Source organism: Falco rusticolus, chromosome 3 (genome assembly GCF_015220075.1).
Source record: "Falco rusticolus isolate bFalRus1 chromosome 3, bFalRus1.pri, whole genome shotgun sequence".
In the NCBI taxonomy this organism is placed as follows: domain Eukaryota; kingdom Metazoa; phylum Chordata; class Aves; order Falconiformes; family Falconidae; genus Falco; species Falco rusticolus.
Window position 1 is genome coordinate 108,455,244 of NC_051189.1, and position 24,414 is coordinate 108,479,657.

Sequence of the window (24,414 nt, forward strand, 5' to 3'; positions counted from 1 at the left end):
ACTGCTCGTGCTGTTTCTTCATCCTCTTCAGGCCAGTCCACCCTGCTTCTTGCCTCTGCTGCATCCTTCTCCTTGTCTCTCCTCCACCCAGGGCTGGCTCTCACTCTCCTCCCGCTGCTTCCTCCAGGCCTCTCTCCATCCAGAGGTCCTCCTCCATGCCCTTCAGAGCTATTTAACTACTTAGCAGGAACCAGCCACAGCAGCACCTTATCCACGTCAGCCAACCCACCGCCCCTGAAGCCAGCCCACAGCTGTATATTATCAATGTTAATTAACCTGCCTTCATTCCCCTATAATTCCTCTACAAGTTAAGAGCAGAGGATGAACTATGGCTTGGCCCCTTGGAAAGGGACAGAAGGCTGAAGGAAGAGCCTGAAAGATTCGTGTTCTGTTTAGTGTTCCTGTCAATAAACAAGTGTTCTCTGTGTCCCCCGTCTCCTACAGAAAAGGAGCCTCCGCCAGCAGTTACAGGCTGAAGTGGAAGAAAAGGATGACGAGCAACGGTGAACCAGAGAAGGGTAAGGGTTGCCTTGGGCAGTAGCTTGTCTCCAACCCAACCCAGCTCCCTGAACCTACCTTCATCAGCAGAGAGGACAGGGGTCAGCCCTCGTGGGTGTCTCATGCCCATCACCAAACCAGCCCTTGGCTGCTAGGGCAGGTTGTGGCTCCTGCAGATACTGGCTGGGGCAATGTCGGAGCTACATCAGCAACACCCGTGCAGGCAAAGCCTGAGGGGGGGTGTCTGCTCCTCCTACCTGCCTGGTTTGTCGTGATGTTGGCAACTGCAGCTCTCCGGGACTCCAGGCTGAGGTCAGAGACACCGTTGACAGCCTCCACCCAAAAGGAGTAGTTGGTGTGGGCCAGGAGGTTGGTGACCGTCAGTGCTCCCTGCACCAGGCTCATCTGCTGGGGCAAAAAGCGGATCCCACTGCCACACGCCTCGCACTGGCCAGCGTCCCCCGCACAGCGCCTGCAGACCACGTTGTACACGATATCAGCGCGTCCCCCCTTGTCCAGGGGTGGGCCCCACTCCAGTGTCACCGAGGTGCCGTTTACACTGGAGATCAGGTTGACGGGAGCAGAGGGGGGGCCTGGAAAAGAAGCAGAGGGTCAGGCAGAGCGGGGGCTGCTGAAGGTATCAGGACTGGTAGGGTGAGGACCCATGGGGAGATGCATCTTGGGCAGCATGTACCTGCGCGTATGTATGATGCTACAGGGAGCACAGGGCTGCCCAGAGGGGAAAATGCTCCAAAGAGAAGACAGCAAAGACACAGACGGGTCTCAGGGTGAAATGTCATGGAGGTAAGATGCTCTGGATCAGGATGCCAAATGCCAGGCAGGCAAGAGCTGGTGTTTGTCTGGGGGAAGCAGGAAGCGATGGCGATGCATGAAGATTTTGGGGGAAGAGCCAAGGTGTATGATGGGCTGGACAGTGGAGGACAGGACCTGCTCATCTGAAGGGAAGGGTAAACCCGCATCTCCTGGGGAGATTAGCAATCCGGGGTGGATATCCCCTAGGGAAACACAAGTCAGATGTTGCTGACCTGTCTTTCACCCTGGTTTCAGCTAGCAGCCCCACACCTTTCTGCCCTGCTGGACCCAGTACAGAGAGGACTCCTCTGGGGATGCCCCTCAGAGCAGCATATTGCAGAGGGCTGAGCAGAACCCATATGACAAACCCTGGTGCCACTGTTCCCCCACAGCAACAGAGAGCACAGCAACACCTGAGGATGAGACAGAGGGCAGTGGGGGAGTGCAGCTAAGAGGGTCCCATCCCATGTGCCAAAGGGTGTCCTGGGGTTGAAAGGCTGCTGCAGTGCACGGGGCAGTGTGCACAGAGGCAATGGTGCATGCTGCTCTCTGCCAGGGAGCATCTGCTGGGTCAGAACATGATGCCTGCCCCACCACAGCACAGACCTGGGCAGCGGGGGTACTCACGCGTGCAGGCGGCTGAGGGGGGGTCCTGCACCGCCCTGTAGAAGCTGCTGTCGCAGCGGCACACGCGGGCTGCCCGGCTCTCCGAGTGGCTGTGCAAGGGGCACTTTGCACAGAGCTGGTCCCCAGGGGCTGACTTGTAGAATCCCAGCTGGCAGGCTGCAGAGGAGGGAAGGGGCAGAGGTCAGAGGGATGCGCCTGGATGAGGTGCATGCCATGGCCTGGCAGACCCCGCCAGCACAAAGCTGCACCCCGCTCTCACCCCCATCCCAGAGCATGGGAGCCAGCCCTCCCCCCAGTGCTGGGTGAGCCCCCCTCCAGCTGTCCAGCTGGAAACCGGGCTCTGTGAAAACTGCTTTTGTCTCTCCCCCAGGCTGTACTTCTTGCCATGCTGGTACCTGTTCTCCACTGTTTCACAAGCAGACTTGGTTGTTTCTGCTTTTTGTGAGCTGGCTGCAAAGCTTGAGGTGCTTTCCTTGATCGGTGCCCAGAGCTCTCCCTCCTGCAGCCACCCCTCTGGCCCAGGGCAGAGAACGCTTGGAAGCTCAAACCAGGCAGCACTGGAAATCACCTTGTAAACTCTTCTAAGAACCATCATTTACTGGGCAAATTTACAGCACAGTCCTCACCTCACAGTGGTCACCATGCTACACATGCTGGGTGCGCCCAGACACCCAAGGGCACCCACATGGGCAACTTGAAGAATTAAAACACTTGGGACATGGTGCAGGTCCCCCTGCAACCCCCCTCGGTGTGCTGCTGCTGCACAAAGCAACACATTTCCTTGCACAAACCAAAGGAAAATGCGTGCTGTTTGCTCTCGGTGGAGGGACAGCAAGACCAAACCAGCCAGCCTGAGTTTTTTTTCCAGCAACACAACCAACACAACCAACACAACCCGCCTTCAGTTTCTTCCCCTCCTCCTGGTGCTGGGGGCTGTGTGGCAGGAGCAGCCGCTCATCCCACGCCAGGGCTTGCATCAGTCTGCTCCATCCTACCCCCACTTCTCCCAGCAGCCCCGCGGGTGATTCATTTGTCACACAAACAACTCATCTCGCGTTAGGCAAATCGATTAGCTCAAGAGTGACATGTGGCATGTCAGGTATCTGTCTGGGGGTGGAAGGATCTGTCCTCTTTTGCAGATTTTGATTCCAAGTAAGGAAAAACAGGCTCTGTCTGGGTCCCCGTATTCATCAACTACTTCTAGGACCAGTTCCAGTGATTCAAGCATTATTTCTGGCTCTGACTCATTTCTGTTTTTCCCTGCTGAGGTAGTAATACCTTCATTTTCCTGTCTTTACCCCCAGTGGCCAGCTCTACATACAGCCTCAATTTTTCTTCCAAACATGTAGAAGAGTTTTGTTTGTGATCCAGTATCCCTGGTGGTCTGGGTCCCTCTGTGCTGTCTGTTCTGCTTCTAGGTGCTGATTTGTTTTCTTATTAATAACACTCCCTTTCCTTGCCACTGATCTCCCCAGACTGACTGCTACCAACGTACACAGTGATACAACAGCCTCTTTATAACTAAGCTGCTGACCAGCAATGGCAGCTGAAGGCAGTGCTCCAGCCACACACATCCCTGATGGCTTGCTAGTCCCTCTTCAGACCCTGTCACCAGTTTCTGGGGCAGTTTTGCACCAAAGGCTACTTTAAAGTCAGGGAAGCAATACCAGCAGAGGGATGTACGCGTGCTGCATGTGCCAGAGATGCTGGTATCGTGGACTGGTCTCACATTTTGGTACAGCAGGCTGGAAAAAGCAAAGGCCAGCAGTTCCAGAGTTTGTTCCTCCAGAAGTTCCAGAGTTTGTTCCTAAATTCCTGCTTCTCCACTTCCCAAAGGGCATCAGAGCAAGGAGCAGAAATGCCCAGACATGGGGATGCGAGGGAAGGCAGATGGGACTCACAAGGAAATTGCAGCGGCCTGGGGCTGGCTTTGCTCCCCAGCTCTCTCGACTCCTTTCACCTCCTCAGAGGCAGCAGAAGAGGAAAGAACAGAGGAAAGACAGAGCTGGGAGAGGGGGTGTGCTGTCCCCAGCCAGCTGCACCAAGGACAGCCTGGGACATTTGCTAAACCCTGGTGCTGACTGGTCCTCATGATGCCACACGTCAAGAGAAGCAGGGATGCTCTGCCGTTACCAGGTGCCCTCTGCCTAACACTGCAACACCCTCCAGTGTTCCACCCCTTGGTTTGGGGTGTAAGGCTGAGATGAGTGCTGGCACACCCTGTTCTCAGGTGGGGACAAATCTGGGAGGTAGCTAGCTGGGGGGGGGGGGGGGGGGGTGGGCGGAACCAGCAAATCTTTAAGAAAGAAAAGTTCCCAGCTTTTCCCTGTGGAAAAGGATGAAAATGCAGCATGAGCACAGTCTACCAGATGGGAAGCAAGCAATGAGAAAGCCCCACGGTCCGTGCTGGGCAGCGTGCATGTCAGGATCTGCTGCCTTCAACCTCTGCCAATGCCCCTCGGACCTGCAAACCCCCATCATCTCTATCCCTGCGGCAACCAGGGACTCCTGATTCAAAAGACACCTGGAGTGGTTCCCCCCCCTCTCCTAATATTTAATCAAGGGCAGAGAAATCAGTGCTACATCAGGTATGAAGAGACAGGCCAGCAGGAAGGATGAGAACACGAAGCGCAGCAGATTTGCACCCAGCAACTGTTATCACTTAGCATTTAATGCTGTAAAAAAACCCCAAACATCATTAATTACCTGTAGCAATGATTCACAATTATTTTAGATGCATTCAGGGGGAAAATCATCCTAAATGACAAGCTATAGGTGAATATGTGCACCAGGTCAGAGCTGTTGGGAACTACCTCCTGGCACCTGGACAGCTGAGCATGTGAGGAGGTGGGAGAGCAACTGGGGCTGGGGCAGGCACCGCTCTGGATGGGGTCAGACACCTCTGTGTGTCTCAGTGCTTGCTTTGGATGGAAGAAGGACACACGTGCAAAGCAGGCATGGGAGAGGGCACCAGCCTGGAACCTGCACAAGAGATGAAATCCCTGCAGTAGAGAATGACAGGCATGTCCTGCTCTGGATTGAGCTCTCTCGTGCCAGGCCAGTGACACGTGGAAGACCAGGACCTCCTGGGTTAGCTGTGGTAAAAGCAAAGCAGAAGAGAAGTGGCCAGCAAGAAAAATTCAGTGAAATGCACCAGGTCTAAAATTTACAGGGCTCCAGAGCCATGGCTGTAAGCACACACTGAAGCCACCAAAATCTGAAGCTGCCCACCAGGGAGGTGCAGAATGGTTGTCCTGCTGTCTTCACAGCAACCAGCTACTGCTGTCTGCCACAAGTGCCCCCCCAGGAGCCCTGCAGAAGATAGGGATGTTTGTATTTTAAATTATTGCATGCAACTGATAACCTTCCTCTGTGTCTGAGGATCTCTGGTCCCCTCTGTGGACCACCAGAAGTCCTGCTATCGGTGTCCTTCTGGCCCCAGTGCCATTCCTCCTGTAAAACCCAGCCAAGGCTGACTGTCCTTGCAGTTTCATCTCACAGGGTGGTTTCACAGTGCACGTGGGACAGCAGCAGACCTTCACCTGCAGCCCAGCTCAAGACTTGCACATCTACACTGTGCTTACAGCCCAGACACTTGGCTGGGCCAGTGTCACAAGCAGAGCCTACAGAAACCAACACTAAACCTGTGCTTGGCACAGTGCATCCCCAGCCCTCTGTCACCTAGGTGGGTCCCCAACTGCCATCCCAACCTGTTTGGGGTCAATACCACGGGGCATCCACTGAGCCCCCCACCCTGCACAGCACATCGTGCCTGTTTTTTCCCAGCCCATCAGCCCCACTCTCTCACACATCGCTTGCCCAAGGGGCCCCAGAGCAGCAGGTTTGTCTCAGAAACAGTGAGCATGGGTAGGGCTCTGCCAGCCATCTGTAGTTCGGTCCATTTGTTTCCCTCCCTCTCCATCCTCTGGGGACAGGACAACATCTGCTAATAAGCTGGCAGAGCTCAGGAGATGATAGATGAACCTGTCGGGGAGATGCTAGCTGAGAATGAGCCACTCTTCTCAGGCTGAAGTTGCCATCTGGGACTAGCGCTCTGCAGGTGGCCCTGGTGGGACCACTAAGGGTGACTTCAGTGCTGCTGCAAATGCGAGCATCAACCCCGTGTCGCTCCCTCTCGGCTCCATATTCAGCCCAGGAGGTTTGGCCAGGGTGAGGGCATGGCTGAGAGGGTGCCATGGGGCAGCTTAGCAGCACTGGTGCCACCGATTGCCCACCTCCCCGACCCTGCAACAAAGCTGAGCATCAGCAAGCAGCAGAAGAGCAGCAACGTTTCTCCCTTTGGCAGTGCTGGGAGGAGATAAGAGATGGAAATGAGGGTGTCAGAGCCACTGTGACAGCCAGAGACAGGCACTGGTCCCAGAGCCCTCCAGGCTGCGGGAGAAGCTGGCACAGAAAATCCCAGCTCCTTTCAATCCAGTTTAGGCATGATGCCTCCAACCTCAGCTCCTACATGACACAGACACTGAAACAGAAGCATGTTACTCACAGTCATGTCTTAAAAAGAGGCATCCACCTCCTTGCCCCAGACCTTGTGGTTCTGCAAGGCTGTGTCCCCTTTCCCTGCAATCCCAGGCTGCGTCCCCAGGTTGGTCAGTAGTCTGGAGGGGGTCTGGGGGGCTGGCTGGGGTGGCTTTCTCAGGTAAATTCTTGGTCTGTAGATCACACATTGCTCTGCAGCCCTCCTGATGCTCAGTGCACCCTTTGTGTGCTGCTTGCCCCTGCACTCTCTCACACCCCAGACCACTGCCTTACCCCTAGCCCCTGAGTGGGAACAGCCCAGTTCCCACCCTGCAGCCCCTTTGCACAGCTCACAACGCTTTCCACCCCCAATATTACCTTACAACTCATCACACCACTATACAAACCTGAATTTGCCTCATATCACCCCAGACTCCACCTCACATCACCTCCCCACTCCTTGGTCCTTCCCCCATCATTCAACACATCCAGCACTCCTTTGCACCCGGCATGTTGCAGAGAGGGGGACAGAGGGGAGTTTTCACCCATGAAGATTTTGCAAAGCTGGCAAAACCCTCCATATCAGGCTGCAAGCAAACGGCACATGCAGCAAAGGGCATCCTGCACAGCTTCTTGCCCAACACCCAGATTTCACAGCCACCAGGACATGTTGTGTAAGAAGGACCCTGCTCTTCCAACTAGAGTAATTCCACTTGTAGTGCTGGGTAAACTGGAACCATGGTGTTCCAGACTGGCTGCATCCCAAACTGGGTATCTGCATGGTGCTGCCACAGAAAGATCAGCAGGTCTTGCCTCTTGCTTGGAATACAGTACTTTGGAAAGCACTCCTGCTCTTCTTCCCTACATCTTTTAAAAAAAAAAACCAAAACCCAACAAAACAGGAAACATCTGAACCCTTCTGTGGGAGCGGAGCCGGGGTGGTGCTGTGCAGACTGACGTAGGTGAGGCAGCCTGGCACGCTCTCAGAGTGAAGGCTTTTATATAAAACTTATCTGGAGAAACGCTACAGCTTGCAGGAGTTGGATGGAAACAGGTGGCTTAATGCTAGAATTAGAAAAAAGCTGTTTCCAAAACTCAGTTTTGTAGTGGAATTTTAGACAGAACTATCCAAGGCTTCTGAAAAAAAACCCCCACAGTTTTCACCGGATGAAAAACAAACCCAGAAAACGCGGCATTCAGGAGGGAGTGGGGCCAAATGGGAGCCACTGGTGCAGATGGCAGTGCTGGAGGCAACCCTGCATCCCTGCTGCAAGGCTTCAGGGAGCAAATATCCTTAAATGAGGAAAGGACATGCAAAATACCAAGGATTTAATCCCAACCCCTGCAGGAACTGGTATGCAGCTTTGGAGGGGATGCACACATGCAGACGGCTATGGATGCATACAGGGGCTGAGCTTTAAAATCAAGGGTGCCCAGCACTCCAGCAGAAGCAGAATGAAGAGCATCACAGGGAACAGCACAGCCCTCACCCCCGCACAGCTGAGCACCACCAGCTTCTGGATCCCTTTCTCCTTCATGGGGAAGTGTCAGAGGCAGCATCTTGTTTTCAGGAAGGGGAAGAAGTTGTCACACAAGAAGTGGTGACACGAGTGGGATCTGGATCTCATGTCGAGTACAGAACAAATTTTTGGCACGGTCCTACTGCTCCGTGGGATGAAAAGCATCTTCCCCACGCAAGGCAATCACACCCAACCTCCAAATATGCCAGTAGCGAATTTAGGCTCCCCAGCCTCCCATTGCGTTACACCATCCCCAGTGTCAGTGCTGGTACAAAATGCCGGGGTTTTCCCACAAGCTGCCTATTTCTAAATTCCCCAACAACAGCTTCCCAGGCACCTGAACAGTGGTACCTCACATCCAGAGCAACAACCTGTGCCCACGACCTGCACCTGGGCAAATTCTGTGGAGAAAAAGATTGCAAACCAAAAAAACCCCACATTCCAAAGCTAGTAAAGGTCTTTGAGAGTTGCCAGATCCATCCATCACAGTCCCGCTGCTCTTCAGCACTTCTTACAGGGACTACAGAGACCTACCAAGCACAAATGAAATTTGTTTCATCCCCATCAATACCCTGAACTCCAGTCTAGCATCATTCTCACCCTTCATCCACGTCAGCGGCTAAACACACCAAACTCAGAGGAAAAGTGACAAACAATAAAATATTCAGCCAGGGACACAAAACACTGTTCTGTTGGTGGGGGAAAGGCAGCTCTGCAGTCATCTCTGCCCTTTTTCTCTGTTCCTAACCAGAAAAAAAATATCGTTTTAGGTGTGTGTGTGGGGGGGGGGGGCTGCTTTTTTTTGTTTTCCTAGAAAATGCAATTGGCCACTTGCTGGAGTGTTAGAGGAAGGGATGAAGATGCTGGACATGCTGAGATCACCTCACCCTGTGCCCTGCCTTCTCCAGCGTGCTTGTTGAGCTGAATTAGCCATGCATGGGCAGCCCAGAAGATCTGGGATCCATACAGGCTGATTAGCAGCCAGATCTGGAACTATAACCTGGAAGTCCTGGTACAAATCAAGTGTGAGTCCAAGGATCCCATCCCAAGGCTGGATAATCCTCCAGGGGAAGAAGTTTTTCCTAACGTCCATCCCGAACCTGGCAAGCGGGTTGTGTTCCTGAGACATTGTCTTTGCAGTCTGCTCCCATCTGAAGTCTGATACCTGGGTCCTGAATAGTCCAAGATTATATGATTTGGAAAACAAATTATTTTCTTTTTTTTTTTTTTATAGGATACAGGGCTTTGCATGGGATAAGCAGAAGGTGATATAATCTTAACATCCAGTATTGCCTGCATTTTACAAAGCAGCTGACTGGCTTGCAAACCAATAATGAAAATCTTGTGAGCCACTAAGTTCCTTTGATTTTCTTGCCTGGCGTCACGGAAAGGCCGTTTGCATAACTCCCCTAGCGCGTCTTTGAAACTATCACTGCTCCTGCCCTTGAAAGGTTTATTTTGGTACAGTCATGGCAGAAACCCTACGTGGTGGGCACCCAGGGCACTGGTGCAGTCTAACTCTGGGTATGACCACCTGGTACCCTGCCAGCAGGCACCGGAGGCTCTGAGCAGGCATCACTGAGTGCAACACAGGCACCAAGCCTGCGGTTCGGAGCTGGCACGTGTGTGCTGGGACTTGCATTGAAAATCTCCTTGAAATCCGCACCAATTTGCAAAGAAATGTGAAACATATTCCAGCGTGTTTGTCCAGAGCTGCAGTGACAGGGTATTTTGACATACATTTATCTGTCCCCTTGACACATGGTATATATGCATAGGCAGGACCTAAGGGAGGTGGAGCGCAGCCTGGAAGCTGAAATCCCAGGTTTGCTGACTGAGAGGCATGTGTGACCCCCAGGTGCATTTTGGGGGCCCCTGTGTAGCCCAGAACCAGGAAAAAGGGGTTTTGCTTGGAGTCAGCCCAGCAAGAGCAGTGTCCCATTGCCAACTGACCAGCCTCTATCGGCTGTTCCACGTGAAGACACAACACAAGGAGCTCATGGTTGCCCTGCGATGTTTGTACACAGGTAGGAGAAAAAATCACTGTTGCCAGAAAAATGGGAGCGAGAGAAGCCCAGGGCTTCTCAGACCATCTCTGACTTAGGAAGGGAGAAGGAGTTTGGGAAGAGTAGGGAATGGAGCAGGGATCTGGTGGGCTCCCTTAACTCACTAGCATCTCTTTCCTCCTCTCTGTGTGCTTCTCCACCCCTGCTGCACTGAAAGAAAGGAGCACGGGCCGTGGTCTCCCTGGGTTAGTACCCAGGGGCAAGCAGCATCCCCATGTGCAGTGCACTGGGCAGAGGGGTCTGTCCCCTTGCACCCAATCTCAAAGAGGGCAGGTCGCATGCCTCCACCTTTCCTCCCCTTTCAGCATCAGCAGCTGGACCACATCTGTTCACACAGCTGCAAAGGTTTGCTGCTGTGGCCACAGGTCATTGCCCAGCAGAGCACAGCTGGAGCCCACATCTCTGACCTGGCTTCCCCTGCCAACGGCTTCACCCGTGCCATTGTGTTCCCTGGCATTTGGAGGGCTTACCCTCCTCCTGGGTGGCCAGGGTTGTGCCCACCAGCAGGGTACATGTGTGATGGGGTGCAGCTGGAATAGGGGTTCCCCTCCTCTCGTGCCCTATAGCACTGCTCCCCCCTTGCCCCACCAGCTGGAAAGTCAGTCCCCACTGACTTGCTTCATAAAGGTCCGTGGATGCAAAACTGTATTCACAGGCACATAATTACCAAGCCGGGTATTTTCTCCTCTTAATTAGCAATGCTGTAGCGCTTTAATTGCTCGATTAAAGTTGCCCACGAGGAAGGTTTAAGGTACATTAAATGTGCTGATTGGTTCATCAGCGTGAATCCCACCAACTGGAAAAAATTAACCAGCTTCCAGATTGCTAACCAGACTCTCCAGATCTATTTCCACCAGCCATGTGCCACACACAGGAGGGGTGGGACAGCCCAGCAGCAGAGGGGTCTGTCCATCAGGGGCCAGCAGCCCTTCTCCTATTCCCATCTCTCCTCCAGTTTGGGAGATGGAGAGGAAAGGGTCTAGGCATTGACAGCCTCCCTCTCTTCTCCTTGTCCAGAGGACACAGGCCATTATTTTTTTTTTTTGGCTTAAGCACAGCTGGATAAAGTCTACCCCAGGGTCAGATCCTCATTCAGCCGCACACATCAGACCCTTGTTTGGTAGCTGTTCTGGCTCAGCCCTGGCAGGCTACAAACACCCATCCTCCTGTGCAAACAGGCTGATAGAGCAGCAATTGCTTAATTGTTGCTCCCTCATCACTGTTTTCCAGGCAAAGGCAAGAGCCAAGCTGAAGCCACCGAGCACAGCAGAAGGAAAGCACCCAGAGCAATCTTGAGGCTAAGATGCCCAGTCCCAAACTTTAGAGAAAAATTCTGAACTGCTCCAGAAACCCATGGATATACCTCAAAGGCACTCTTTTTAATGGCATTTCTGCTGAAGGCTCATCCACCTGCTCTGACAACAGGGAAGTGGGCCTGTTCCTTCTGTTTGACCCTTTTTCATTTGTATGTTAAAGAAAACATCCTTCCTGGGAGATTCTGCACTCCTGGAGGTCTCTGTGACTGGTGGCTGGGTGGGTGGGTGGGTTTGTGTCAGCTCCCAGAGAGCAGCACCATGATCCATAGCCATAGCAGTGCTGCTGATACTCCAAACCAGCTCTGTGCACGCAAAACTCATCATCAGCTAAACAGATTTTAGCCCAGCTTTCCAGTTTTGCTCACTGATAGCTGGTGACAGATGCAGCCCAAGGACTAATCCAGATCCAGCCCAAAAGGCTGACCCTGGTGCAAGGACCATGGGCTCAAAACCTTGGTGGCTCAGGAGCCGGGCAGCCCACCCCAAAGAGGGTCTGGCTGGGGCTGGTAGGAGGTGGGGGGGTGGAAAGCCACTGTCCTCACCTGCGTGAGCCACCCTGTCCACCTCCCCATCCATCCGCGTGTCCCAGCTCTCAGCCTCTTGGCTGTTTGAGGAGGCGGCTTATGGGTTTCTTCCCTTCCCACAGAAGCAGAGCCAGGGTTAAAGTGCTCCCCTTTCTCATTTCTCTAATTGCACTGACCTTATTGAAATGGGTCTCTATTTGTCCTGTGCAGCAGCTGCATATAAATAAGGTGAATTATGCTGATTGTTTTCTTATCTGATAAATTGCTGGGACAGTTCCTTTTCACTTATGCTGTTGCTTATTCTGCTATTTAGGCAGAGCAGTTGCTATTTGCTGTGTGTAAGAGATACTAACGTGTCTTGCTGCGGACTGATGCATTTCAAGGAGGAAAGAGCAGCGCATCCAAGGCTGGCTGTGGATGATGGGGGTGAGAGAAGCAAAGTCCTTCAGAGCCTTGAAAACGGAGGGGAAAAGCAAGTGGGGCAGCAGGGCTGTGCTGCCCTGGAAGAGACATCCTCCCCCCGGGGTTTCATCCTTGGGGTGGTTGTGGCAGAAGATGCCGTGGGACTAGAAGCTGGGAATTTTAGGAGCTGGAAGACCCCAGGACCCCATCAGCAGCTGTGGCAATTCATGCTCAAACCCGGGTTCTGCCCAGGAAGGCACTGCAGCACCTGTGCCCAGCCACAGCTGGAAAAGGGGGTCCTGTGTCTCTGAAGATCAGGCAGATGCCTGAGGCACAGATACGGGGGACAAATGTCTTGGGCAGTGCGGGGCTGTGACACAGCTGATGCCAGGCTAGCTGGCATCCTTAGCATGGTCCTGACCTTAGTGCCTCGATCTGGTCCCCTGATCCCATGAGAACTGCCCCTCACATCTTTATGGCAAACACCAGGACACCACAACAAGATGAAACATGTGGATCCCACTGGGGCAAGTGCAAGGAGTCAGCGATCCCAGCCACCCCCCCACCCCACCCCCCCAAAAAAAAGGGGCATCCAAGCTGGTGGCTGAAAGTCAAGGGGACAAAAGGCAGAGAAGTTCCCCACGTTTCTACGCATCCTCCACCATGTCCCACCTCACCCTGTCCTTCCCAGCTCTGTGGCACAACCTTACTTCTCCTCTGAAGAGCTGGGAACAGCTCTGGCCATGATCTGGTTTCCTGAACTGTCTTCCATCACTCTGGCAGGTCCTTAGAAAAATGAACATTAAAGAGGAGGGGGAGAAACCTCCACTGTTCAAACATCTTTAGCTTTGACAAATAAGGCGTCTGGCTGTGAAAGGCAGAAGGAAATTAATTTGGAATCACATTTTAAACACTGCCATAGAAGCAAAGTATCTTTTCTCTAATTTTTTCCCCCAAGCAAAAAATGAATTTCCCTGATATTTATAGAAAGATTATTAGGGCCACAAGGAGTGATTTATATCATCTCATCCCTGTGAAGGAGAATGAAAAATTGCTGGGGCAACAGCCACTGGAATCCTGCTTTTGTCCACCTGACAATTAAAACAGCTAATTTCCAACTCCGACAGATCCACTGGGGTTATAAATCATTCTGGAAAGGCACTTTTCACTGTGAAAAATGAACTCTGCCCCAATCAGGCACAAGAAGCTTAGATCAGAGATTTGCATCTGTTTGCTTTCGTCTGTAAATATATGTACTCCTGCTCCACACCCACCTGCCAAAGGAGACAGGAGGCAGGAGGTGATGCCCCTGCTCACTTGACGTGGGGCTATCGAACTCCCTGTGCTAGGAGCTGGAGAAATGGGATGGGGGAGGCAGGAGGGCAAGATGACTCTGAGGTCCATGAAAGGCCGGTGACATTTCTGTCCTGTGATGACACAAGCCCCCGAGAGCTTCACCAGGAGCATCGCTGGTTGAGCAGCGTGGACCTGAGTGCAGCTGCATGCAGAAGGTCCAGCTTCTGCCTGTGTGTCCCCCAGCTGGGGAGGCAGGCTGGACCGTGCTTCCTCCTATGCCCGGCCTATGGACAGGGGAAATCCCACCAGGAAAGGGCAGGAGGGCAGAGAAGGAGCTTTTCCACAGCTTTGTTCCCAGGAGAGAGACACACGTCCAAGGGAGCACAGGAAAATGAGGCAGGCTGAGCACAACGCCGATGCCAGGGCTTCCCTCAGCCTTCAAGCTTTAGGGTGGTGATGCCCTGGGGCAGAGTCTGCTGCATGGGACTGCAGGAGGGGAATATGGGGAGGGGGTGTTTGGCCCTTTTGAACCAAACCTCCCTGCAGTCATGGGGCTGGGACCCATACTAGTGCCCCCTCCCACGGCAGCACATGGCTGGCCCCATGCACGCTTTGCAGCCACTCTTTAGCGTGGGAGAAGACAACCCTTTCTAAATTATCAGATCCATCCCAGGTTGACTTTCAAATCAATGGGCACAGACAGAAGGAGTTGCGGATAGAAGCATTTATTCTGCCCGTCCTTCCCACTCTGTGTAGCTGGGGACCCGCTGGGGCCAGTGCTGGTCCCAGCAGCACCTGGATCCGTTCCAGTCTGGCGTTGGACGTCCTAACCTTGCGTTAAGTCTCCCTAAGACAAATGCTCCACTTGAGAGAGACAAACTCAAACAAAGGCCCCGCACTCTTATTTGTGCTGCTCCCCTAAACACGTCCCATAAAGAAACCAAGAGCAAACAAATCTGCCTGGAGGGCTCTCACGGGGAGCCCCGAGCGCTGTGCTCTGTACACACACATCCCTGTACCTGGTGCGTGGCTGCTGCTGGTCACCCCGCTTCCTTATCACAGTTTGTACAGTCAGCAGCTTGAAGCCTGCCCAGTGGCACAGAGGACCCCCAGGAAGGCTCTCTGGACCCCCAGATGACAGTGCTCTGCAGCAGCCCCAGGGAGGGGTGATGGATGGACACAATAACCTTGTTTTGTAAAAGCTCGGTGTTTTTTCTTTTTGCTTTCCTGGCTTTCAAAATCCCCTGCCAAAGGGAAGCGAGCGGCGGGGCATGTTGGAGAGGCTGAGCTGTGCTTTGCTGGAGTGCACCAGCAGGGATCTCAGCACCAGCCAGAGCTGCTGGGGGCACTGGTTTGGGACTCAGCATGAGCCAGAGCTGCTGGGGGCACTGGTCTGGGACCTCTGGGCCACGCACTCCACGGTAGGGGAAGATGGAGCCAGGGCAGTACTTGTCCCCGTGCCAGCCCCCATCGCAAAGCCATGCCCTGTGCACCAAGACCTGTCACAACCATGCTCACAGGAGTGCCCAAAGGGCTTGCTGGTGGTACCAGTGGCACATTTTGGAAGCATGAAGCCATCCAGCAAAGGTTTGGGCAGCCCTTGGCCTCCACAGAGGCCAGGCTTCTGTCTTGTGAGCAGGTTTCTGTCCTCAGCCCTTCCCCAAAGAGGCGAGAGCCCCTTGCAGGCACCGCCAGTAAGAAGCAGGGACTCACCCATGCAGGAATCCCGCTGCTCTTCATAGCCAGCACTGCACACGCACTTCCCAATGGGCACCAGCCATTCTCCCTCGGCACTGCAGTACATTTTGGGGGTGTCCCTCTCCTCCGAATGGCCCACGCACTCTCCCCGCACTTCCACCAAGGAGGATGAGTCTGCCCCAGTCACAGCCTCGGAGAAGGATGCTAAATTCCTCACCATCGCCGGGCACTTCTTGTAGTAGACCCGCACGGAAACGATGGCGATGCAAGCGCCTATGTCCTGGAAGGCCAAGTAGAAACCCCTCTTGCTCAGTGGTCCCACGCCCCGCACCTCCGTGTTCAGCTTCAGGCGCCTCACCCCCAGGTCCACGTTGGTGAAGCTCTCATCAGCTGCGATGGTGTCGATCTTCATAAACTGGCTCTCCCGGGTGCTGGTGCCCAGGTCCCGGTCGGACTCCAGGTAGTAGAGGTTGAAAGTCTCTTTGCAGGTGCCCAGCACGCCCGGCATGCTGTTACAGTCCCGCAGTGTGAATTTAATCTCTGCATAGACCCGCCGCGCGCCATCCCGTTGAACCCAGTTGGTCCGTAGCCAGTTGTTCTGGTTGGGGGTCATGACATTACAGACCTGATAGGTGTGGATGGGGCTGAAAAACTCATCCATTTCATTGATTGAATCCCACTGCGGGACAGAGAGAGAATAGGTCATTCCAGATGTCCCCGAAAGCCTGGCAAGGGCAAGACATGCAGGAGTCTGGGCTATCACCCACCCCGTGATCAACTCCCTCTGCTCCAGCAGCTGCATCTGGATGAGAGATTGCTGCTGCTACTGGCCAAAGCAAAATGAGGATGAATAGACTTTACCCAGCACTAATTTGGGCAGTAATTCTCACAGCCCACCCTGATGCAGAGCTGGGTGAAGCCCACCCCTGTCTGTGGATGGGATTGCTTGCACAACTCTGATCTGATGGCAGAAGCTGGGGGCAGTGGGTGTTTGGGAAGGCTCCAAACCCTCCAGACCACACGTGCACATCCCTTCTCTTGGTGCTCAACCCACCATTCACAGCAGCAGCAGGAAGGCACCTGCCTGCTGCTCCCCCACATCTCTTCTGGCTCATTCCATCTCCACAGGCCACTTCCCAGCTGGAGAAGGAGTTTCAGGGTGCCTGCCGCGGGGTGAAGGGGAAGCATGCAGTGAACACGGGACTTCCAGCAAGAAACGGGGATCCACAGGGGCTCAGAGCCCCCTTCTTCCCAGGCAAGGTGGTGTCAGTGTGATTCCTCAGTGTGAGCCCTCAGTGTGAGCTGAGAGGCTGGAGTGGGGGAGGGGGGTGGCTCTAGGACCCCAGGGGCTTAAAGCTTGGCAACTCTGGGGTTAAAATTCAGTGTAGCAGTGGCAGCAGGGTGAGCTTGGGGAGCAGATGCTGCACAAAAGCAGGTTGCAGCAAGCACGATTGCAGTGGAGGGGTCTGAGTGAGTTTAGAGGGGCAGGGACACTTGTGTCATCTAGGAGAGGGGTGCTTAGCGGGTGTAACTGCTGAGAAGTGAGGAGTAGTGAGATTCTGCGTACAAATGAGCTCCATAGCTGAGGGACAGGTTGAGCAGAGCTGTTGAGGGCTACAGGACACTTCTGCGGGCTCTCCTTTGCTTCACATGGCTCCCTCTCCACCCTCACCAACCCCTCACCAGGACCCACAGACCTTCTCTTCTCTGGAGGCTTCCCACCACCTCTTCAGCTCACATTCCTGTCCAAACCAGGCACCCCAATCACATCTCCCATGGACGGGTTGGGACCCCTGAATTATTCTTATGGGAGAAGGAGGAGGAGGAAGAGATGCAGAGGACTTCAAATCTTCTGACTTCTCCCTGGATGTAGCAACAGGCTTTGAAGATGCTTGAGTCCCACCACCATCATGCCCCAGTCTACAGACACAACCCTGCAGAAGCTGGGAAGGTACTGGCACCCCTGCGGCACTTGTTGCTCTGCCTACCAAACCATCACCCCACACAGCCTCAGCGCACCCCCAAAGGCAGCTGACAGGGAGCACCCCCCACCATGGCACCCCATGTGCCCTGCCAGTCTGTGTGCTGTCTGGGGGGGCTGGGGGAGCCAAGAAAAGCTCCAGCAGCAGTGCACAGAGCAGGAAAACAAATCTTTTAAGCAGCATTGCAAGTGCATTAAAATAAACCTCTGGGCTTGCTCTGACAGGACAAAAATGGTGTTTTCTTGTGCGAGTGGTGACCTGTGTTCCATTACGGACACAAAACCAACATCATCCCAGAGAGGAGCCTGATACTCATCTCGGAGGGGGTGAGCCTGAGGACTTCACCCCAGTGACTGTGGGAGCTGGCGAGGATACAGATCTCCTGGGACAGGCACCCCACAGCCTTGCTATAGGGCTGCCAGCACTGCAAGGGCAGGACACAGCTAAGGGAGGGCATCACACCTCCAGAACATTGGCAAGTTCTGGGTTATCAGTGGATAACAAGGGAGATATTGGCAAGAGGTTATCAGTGATACCTGTAAGACAGCCCGCTCCCTTCTCCCCTCTCAGATGGGAAAGTTCTTCCTCATTTAACCTCCCCGACCTGCAGCCCTGCGGAGGAGGTGCTGCTGTACTTCTAGTGCTAGAAGTCATTTCAGTGCCATACATCTTCAAAACTCCCCCAGAATCCTGCTTAGGAGAAAACTCTCCTTCTCACTCCTAAAGACCTTAAAGCGACCTGGAAAAGGCAGCAGGTCCAGGTGCAAACGTCAGTGAAAGCTCAGAGGGGAATACGCTGGTGAAGGGTGTGAAAGTCAAGCCACTGCCAGGAGAGAAAAATAATTCTGGTTCTTCTGAATGCTAGAAATGTCCATGTCTGTCCTAGGATCACTGAAGACCTGCTCTTCTCCCCAGCACTCAGGTGGTCAACGTGGGAAGGGGCCAGGCTACCTGTGTGCTTTGCTGGAGGGCCAAGCGGTGGTACTCCTCTCATGCCTCAGTTTCCCCAACCACAGAGGTGAGCCCACAGAAAGTGCTGACACACAGGATACACTCCTGCCTCTTGTCCCGTGCTGCAGAGGGGGTGGAAGTCATTGTAGAAATTAATCGAGCACAAATTAACACAACATCTGTTTCCTGTCTTTTTCCCTGCTGAGTTCCCTGGGGGGAAGTGAGGCAGAGCCGTGCATGGGAGGAGATGCGAGGTGAGGGCAGAGCTGCGGGATGCATAGTGGGGATGCTCCCTGCAGTGCCAGGTCCCCTCTGCAACATCCCTGGCTCTCTAGGAGTGCCCAGCAAGGGAAATACGAGGTTATTGTGTGCACCAAAATGCCTTGACCTCTAGCTAGTGTCCTCCAGACTTTCGCTTCTCTCCCAAATCTGGCAGAGGTGACTGTGCTCTCAACAGCAGTGTCCCCTTGCCACTGTGGTGCTGCCAGAGCTGGCAGCATCCTCACCGCTGGCAGACAGCAGAGCTAAATACCCATCTCCAAGCACCAGCAGTGGTCAGCATCAACCACAGGGGAAGACTCGGAGGGTTTGCATTTGCATCATCACTCTTTCAAACTTGCTGCTTTTCTGCACAGCAACTGGACTGCCAGCTCTTTCCCAAGGTCGCATGCAGTGCCTTGGGATCCCAGTCTGAGACTGGCCCAAAACACCACGTGTTCCACTGGCCTAACGGGGCAAGCACTCTTCCGTGGATGGAAATGCATGGAGGGCAGGCAGGCCAACTGAAGTGGTGGCTTAGATGCCACAAGTGCATCTTCCCAGAGTCCCACCAGGCAACACAGGTTTCCACAAGCTTTGCCAGGTCCCAGGATCTCCTGGGCATCGGGGCTGGAGCAACCCATTTCAGGAATCCCCATGATTGGAAGGGTCTTTCTTCATTACAGGCATTTAAGGCCAGGGAGAGGAACCCCTGACGCTGGGTACCACCGGTTCCAGAGCGCAGGCACTGTGCATGCACCCAGCCCCCTGGCATCCCTGCTCTTGGCTAACAGTTTGAAGAGGCTTTCATTAAACAAAGCTCAGCCCGGCCCCCATCATTGTGATAAGATCCCCTAGCGAGACAGAAATGAGGACATCATAATTAATGTGGTGAGCGCACGCATTGATGGGGGGGGGGGGGGCACACATGATTGCATCTGTATTCAGGGGTTTGCCTAAGAGTTTAAATTAAAGTCAACACCAGTTATAAAAAAAAATAATGCCAGATTATGAAAGGCGAAAGATGCAAACACCAGATATCTGGGCGGCTGAGCAAGGTCTTAGAAGTCTCCCAGGGCCTGTGTGGTGCAGCAGAGTGGGGAGAAGGAGGAGGAGGAGGAGGAGGAGGAGGAGGAGTGGAGGGGATGCACACAAAAGGAGAGACCACCCTCTGGAACAGAAGCTCAGCCTCCCACCACCCTTGTGGTACCCATGGAGGGAGCCAAGTGACAGGTTACCCCAGTCCTGGGATGGCTTCCAGGAGGGATGCCGGGTCTGCCTGGCATGGCAAAGCTTTTCCTGCTGCCGAGACATCCAGCACTTTCCTTCCTCCCTCCCTCCCAAGCACAAGGCTATGGCACCTCCCTGGGAGCCTCTGGGCCCCTCACACCACTGGCACTGGGAGGGGGGGGGGGGGGGGGGGGGGCAGAAAAAAAAAAAAGGGAAGGGCTTTATTGCAGCTATAAATCATTAGATGGGAGGTGTTAATGGAGATAATCCCCATGAAATCAGTCGCTGCTGTGGCTAAGGAGGGATTTGTCAGGCAGTTAACTACCCTGAGCTTCACTGCAGGTGATTAACTCCTGGTAGTGACCAGCGTCTGGGGAATTAGCAATAACCCAGCATTTACTGAACAAGCACTGGGAGATGAGCTTTTATCTCAATTACTAGTCTAAATCTTTATTTTCCAATGTTCTATTCCAACTCATCTTCTTTTTTTTTTCTTTTTTTTTTTTTTTTTTTTTCCCAAAGAAAATGAATTTCACCACAGCTTGCCCTGTAACTTGCTGGTATTCCTGGATCCAAGCAGAGGCTCCGTATTGGAAAAGAAACCCAAGAAACCGCAAAAGGACATCAAAGTGACGGAGGGCAGGAGACATAGCCTGAGCAGGTGGGAGAGCCCTAATAGCTTTTGGTGGTCTGAGGAGAAAGACACAACCCTGAGGGGAGCTGAAATGGCAAGTAAGCAGCGCAGCCAGACTGGAGACAGGGTTTTTGCAGGGTGGGCTTGGAGCAAAGGGAGACCCTGCTTTGTAACAGGGCTGGCGTGTAAGTCAGGGCTCCTCCAAGCCGTGAACTGACTGTCGGTGGCAGGACCAGGCAGAAAATGTCCCCCAGTGTGTGAGCTTTGCTCTGCACACAGTACGGTCCTGGGGCATTTACTGTAGCATCCTCACAGCAGCATGAACTCCCCACCCCTGATGCACAAACTGCTGAGGGACCATCCCACAGGCAGAAAAGTGTTGTCTGTGCTCTCAGCTGGTTGTTCAAGCAAATCTGGTGTCTTTCTGCCAGTTTTACCTCTGAGCTGCTGCAGAACGAGGGAAGAGAACTCTTGGCTAATCGTGCCCAGGGGCCTCAGGATCCGTCCCTCTCCCAGGAGCGGAGGGGCAGGGATGGGGAGGTGCAAACCACCTCGGAAGGTCTTTCCTGCTGCTCCCACCAGCAGAGTCAACACGGAGCATGCCAGGCATTGGGACAGCTGCCTGGGTGGTAGGTGCCCACCAGCCCCCTGGGCTGACCCCAGCCTGGGCAGCAAGGGGGATGCTGTGGGGCCAGACCACAGAGATGCTGGTGGGGGAGCAGACAGGGTGGTCCTGGGCAGCACAGGGGGCCTTTCTCCAGCACTCAAGGTGCTCCCCTTATAATTAGCTTTTGCAAGGCAGCATTCAAGCTCCTTAGATACCCTGTGTCTGAACAAAATCATTTCCTGTTTGACTTTGTAAATCAAAGTAGACGATACAATAATTATTAATAATATGTTGACTTATCTCATCAGCGTTTTAATTAGGCAGTAGAAAAGCAATTTGCAAAGGGGCCGATCAGGCTCCCTCTGATCCAGAGGGTGACTTGCCAAGCGAGGAGAGGGGAGGGAAGGGCACTGGGGCACTGGGGCATTTTGCTGGGAAAAGCTGGGAAACCAGAGGCACAGAAGGGGAAGGGGCAGCCTCTGACGGCACTGATAAGAGTTTAATTTTCAATGCAGAGGGAATTGTTCGGGGGCTGCAGTGAGCTGCAAAGCTCCTGGGAGCCCTTTGAAGTTATAATTGAGAGGAGCCGCAGCCTGCGGGACAGGAATGCTCCCAGTGACCCTTTGCTTCCTGCACGTGTCTCCGGGGTGGAGGTGAGGGGGGGATGCAATTAAACCCCTGAGCGGCAATTACAGCCAATTACCCCTCAGTTAATTGTCTAGCAAGAGGAAATGTCAAAACAGGCCACGCTTGCCTCCCTGATGGCTTGACACTCCCCAGGGCGATGGTGCTGTGCCCATTGCTCCCTGCTCCTGCTCTTGCTGGCCACAGCGAACACAGAGAAGGAAAAAACCTGTCCTGTGAGGCAAGTTCACCTTGCCCACAGGTGTGATGAAAACATCAGGCCTTTGCAAGCGGTAGCCTTCCAGTTTTGCACTGCTGATTCTTTGGATTATTGCCCTGACTGTGAGGGCAGCTCTGGGATCTCCCAGTCCAGAAGAGGACACTGCTCCTAGCTCTGGCATTCCCAGGAGCCCCAGGGAGGTGGGACAGGACCTGCAGGTGCTGGAAAAGCAAGCTGTAGGGCACTAGGGACCGAGCTAGAGGACACCAGTCTCCTTCTTAAGCTCCTTGGGCTGGGGCCTGGGGCTCAGTGGTGTTTGTTGCCATGCAAAGACACAGCCAGAGCCACCCCGCTCCCCGATGTCACCCATGCGGTGGCCCTGGGCTCACACAGGAGAAGCAGGTAAAGCAAAACCAAACATCTCTTCAGCTGGGGAGCTAGGGGCAGCAGCACTGGCCCTTGGCAGGAGGATGCTGCAATGGATCAGTCTGTCTGTGGACAGAACAGAGATGCTGTGGGGAAATCCTGCACCCTCCAGCACCCAGTGCGCGCTCCAGCCATGGCTCAGGCAGGGCAGCCTGGGGGGATAGCACAGGGAGGGGGGGCACTGCCACCTTTTTTTCCAGCAGGAGTGTCTGAATTAAGGAAATGGCAGCAAAAATAGGGACCTCATATAAAATCTAGCTTCACAGTACACCACCTCCTTCCTACACCATCCCAGGGCTGTCAGAGTCACGGCATGCTGGTGGGCTGGGACAGTTCCAGCAACACCAGCAGCACTCCCGAGGTGGTGACCAGCAAACTCAGTCCCTTTCCTAAAGCAGAGATCGTAGCAGGCTGGGAGCCACGTGGAGCCCAGCTACCAAGCCTGTGGAGCAGCCAGCATGCCTCCCACCTGGATCTGACCCCTGCTGCAGGGGCTGCAGCAATCATTACAAATCATTGGCGCTGCAAATGAGTACTGCACAGCAGCTTCGCTGAGACACCACAGCCCCGTATCCCATCTCCTTTCTGCTGCTGGCAGCTGGATCCAAGTGCAAATTTGCTACTCCAAAAACACCTGGAGCTGCAGAACCAGCATGAGGGTAAAGGAATGAGATGCTCTTTCAGGATGATGTGGTGCAGTGGCCCATGGAGGAAGAACCACAGTCCAGACAAGTGTTCAGAGGAGCCATTAAAACCTCCAGCTGGAAAAAGATATGCAAAGTTGTTTGTGCAAGAATGTCGCATCAAAACCCAGGCACCCTCCTTGAAGGTGTTCAAGACTGTTTTCACACAGCTGTGTGATTATCCTCTGGGTAACAAGGCCACGAGCAGAGCAAAAGCACGGGGTAAGTGAGGAGTGGTGACCTGACTTACTTAGGTCTTGTAGGACACAGCAGCATGTCCAGGAGGTGGTTTTGGCGTTAGGCGTCATACAAGTCTCTTTGTTTTTTCTTTTTTTGGCATCTAGCATTGACTATTCTTAATAAACATCACTAATATGTGTGGGCAAACCCATGTAATGATGGGCTTTTAACAAGGACCTGTTAATGACGTTGCTACAGGATCTGGAGGGTTTGCCACCACTGGCAATTTTGTAGTCAATTTATTTTTTTCCCCTAAAAGATGGGCTTTTCTGAGATGAGTGAATTAACAGGTCTGAAGGCCCGTATCTTTGCAGATCACATCACATCAGTTCTGTGGTCCCCTCCAACCTTGTACCTCTCAATCCATTACATTTCCACAGTTGTCATCATTGCAACAGTTAACTGCTAAAATTAGACCCGAATTAATGTTCTAATATATTTACATATATGATAATGCCTGCTATAAATCCGATCATTGTTATTGTTAGGAATTCACGGTTCTGATCACGCCTGCTCAAACAGCGCGGCGACTGAAAGTCTCAAGCAACAGATCAATGAAAATGATTAGAGGCCTGGGAAGATTTCTGTAGGAGGCAGAATTGAAAAGATTAGGACCGTTTAGTTCCGAGAGGGGATGAAAAAGAGTGGACATGAAAAATCAACCCAGCAGCAGAAGCCAGGTAGGCACCCCAGTTTTGCACGTTCTGTGCATGCAGCAAGCCCCACTGTGCCCTGCAGTTGGCCCTGTGTGTATTTATGGGATTGTTTCTGTTCACTAAAGGAATGAGCAAAATCCTTCCAGCCAGGTCCCCCCTGCCATCCGAAACTCACAATTTCCAGAAAGCTGCTGTGGTAGGAAAACCTAGACATGGAAATGCAAGTGAAGGGAGGATGTAGCCAGTAGAGATGGCAGGCTCACATGGGGGTCACCTCCCCTACACCCCTCCTGGTCACATTGCATCCCCACTCCCCGTAAGGAACCAGCCAGAAGGGATACTTCCCTGCCCCTCTTGCCCAGTTCCCACAGCCAGCTCCTCTGATTACAGGTGGTTGAGAGCTTCCCCGTTATTTTGAGCTGTTCCTCCTGATGCTTCCCTGGTGCAGCAAGGAATGAGATGCTTCTCTGTGAGTGCTCGTGGGGGCCACCCAGCTCCTGAGCTCCCTCAAAGCTCGGGACCTGGTGACAACTTGGTCCCTCCCAGGGGACATGGAGAGTTAAACGGCATTTCCAAATGCCACTTTCCCACTGCTAGCCTTTCAGATTAGTATTTTCCCAACAGACGTGGGCTTCTTGCCCCATCAGCACTGACCAAGGCACCA

At 53.5% G+C, this 24,414-nt stretch overlaps 1 protein-coding gene across 1 annotated transcript in view; it reads right to left on the bottom strand.

The window, feature by feature from the left end:
• Positions 1 to 24,414, bottom strand: part of EPHA8 (EPH receptor A8) — a 51,520-nt gene that overhangs the window by 13,929 nt on the left and 13,177 nt on the right. The window contains exons 3-5 of the mRNA XM_037381879.1: positions 15,255 to 15,918; positions 1,939 to 2,094; positions 756 to 1,091 (exon numbers count right to left, since the gene is read on the bottom strand). Coding sequence (XP_037237776.1) covers positions 756 to 1,091; positions 1,939 to 2,094; positions 15,255 to 15,918 — 1,156 coding nt within the window. The remainder of the gene's footprint in view (positions 1 to 755; positions 1,092 to 1,938; positions 2,095 to 15,254; positions 15,919 to 24,414) is intronic.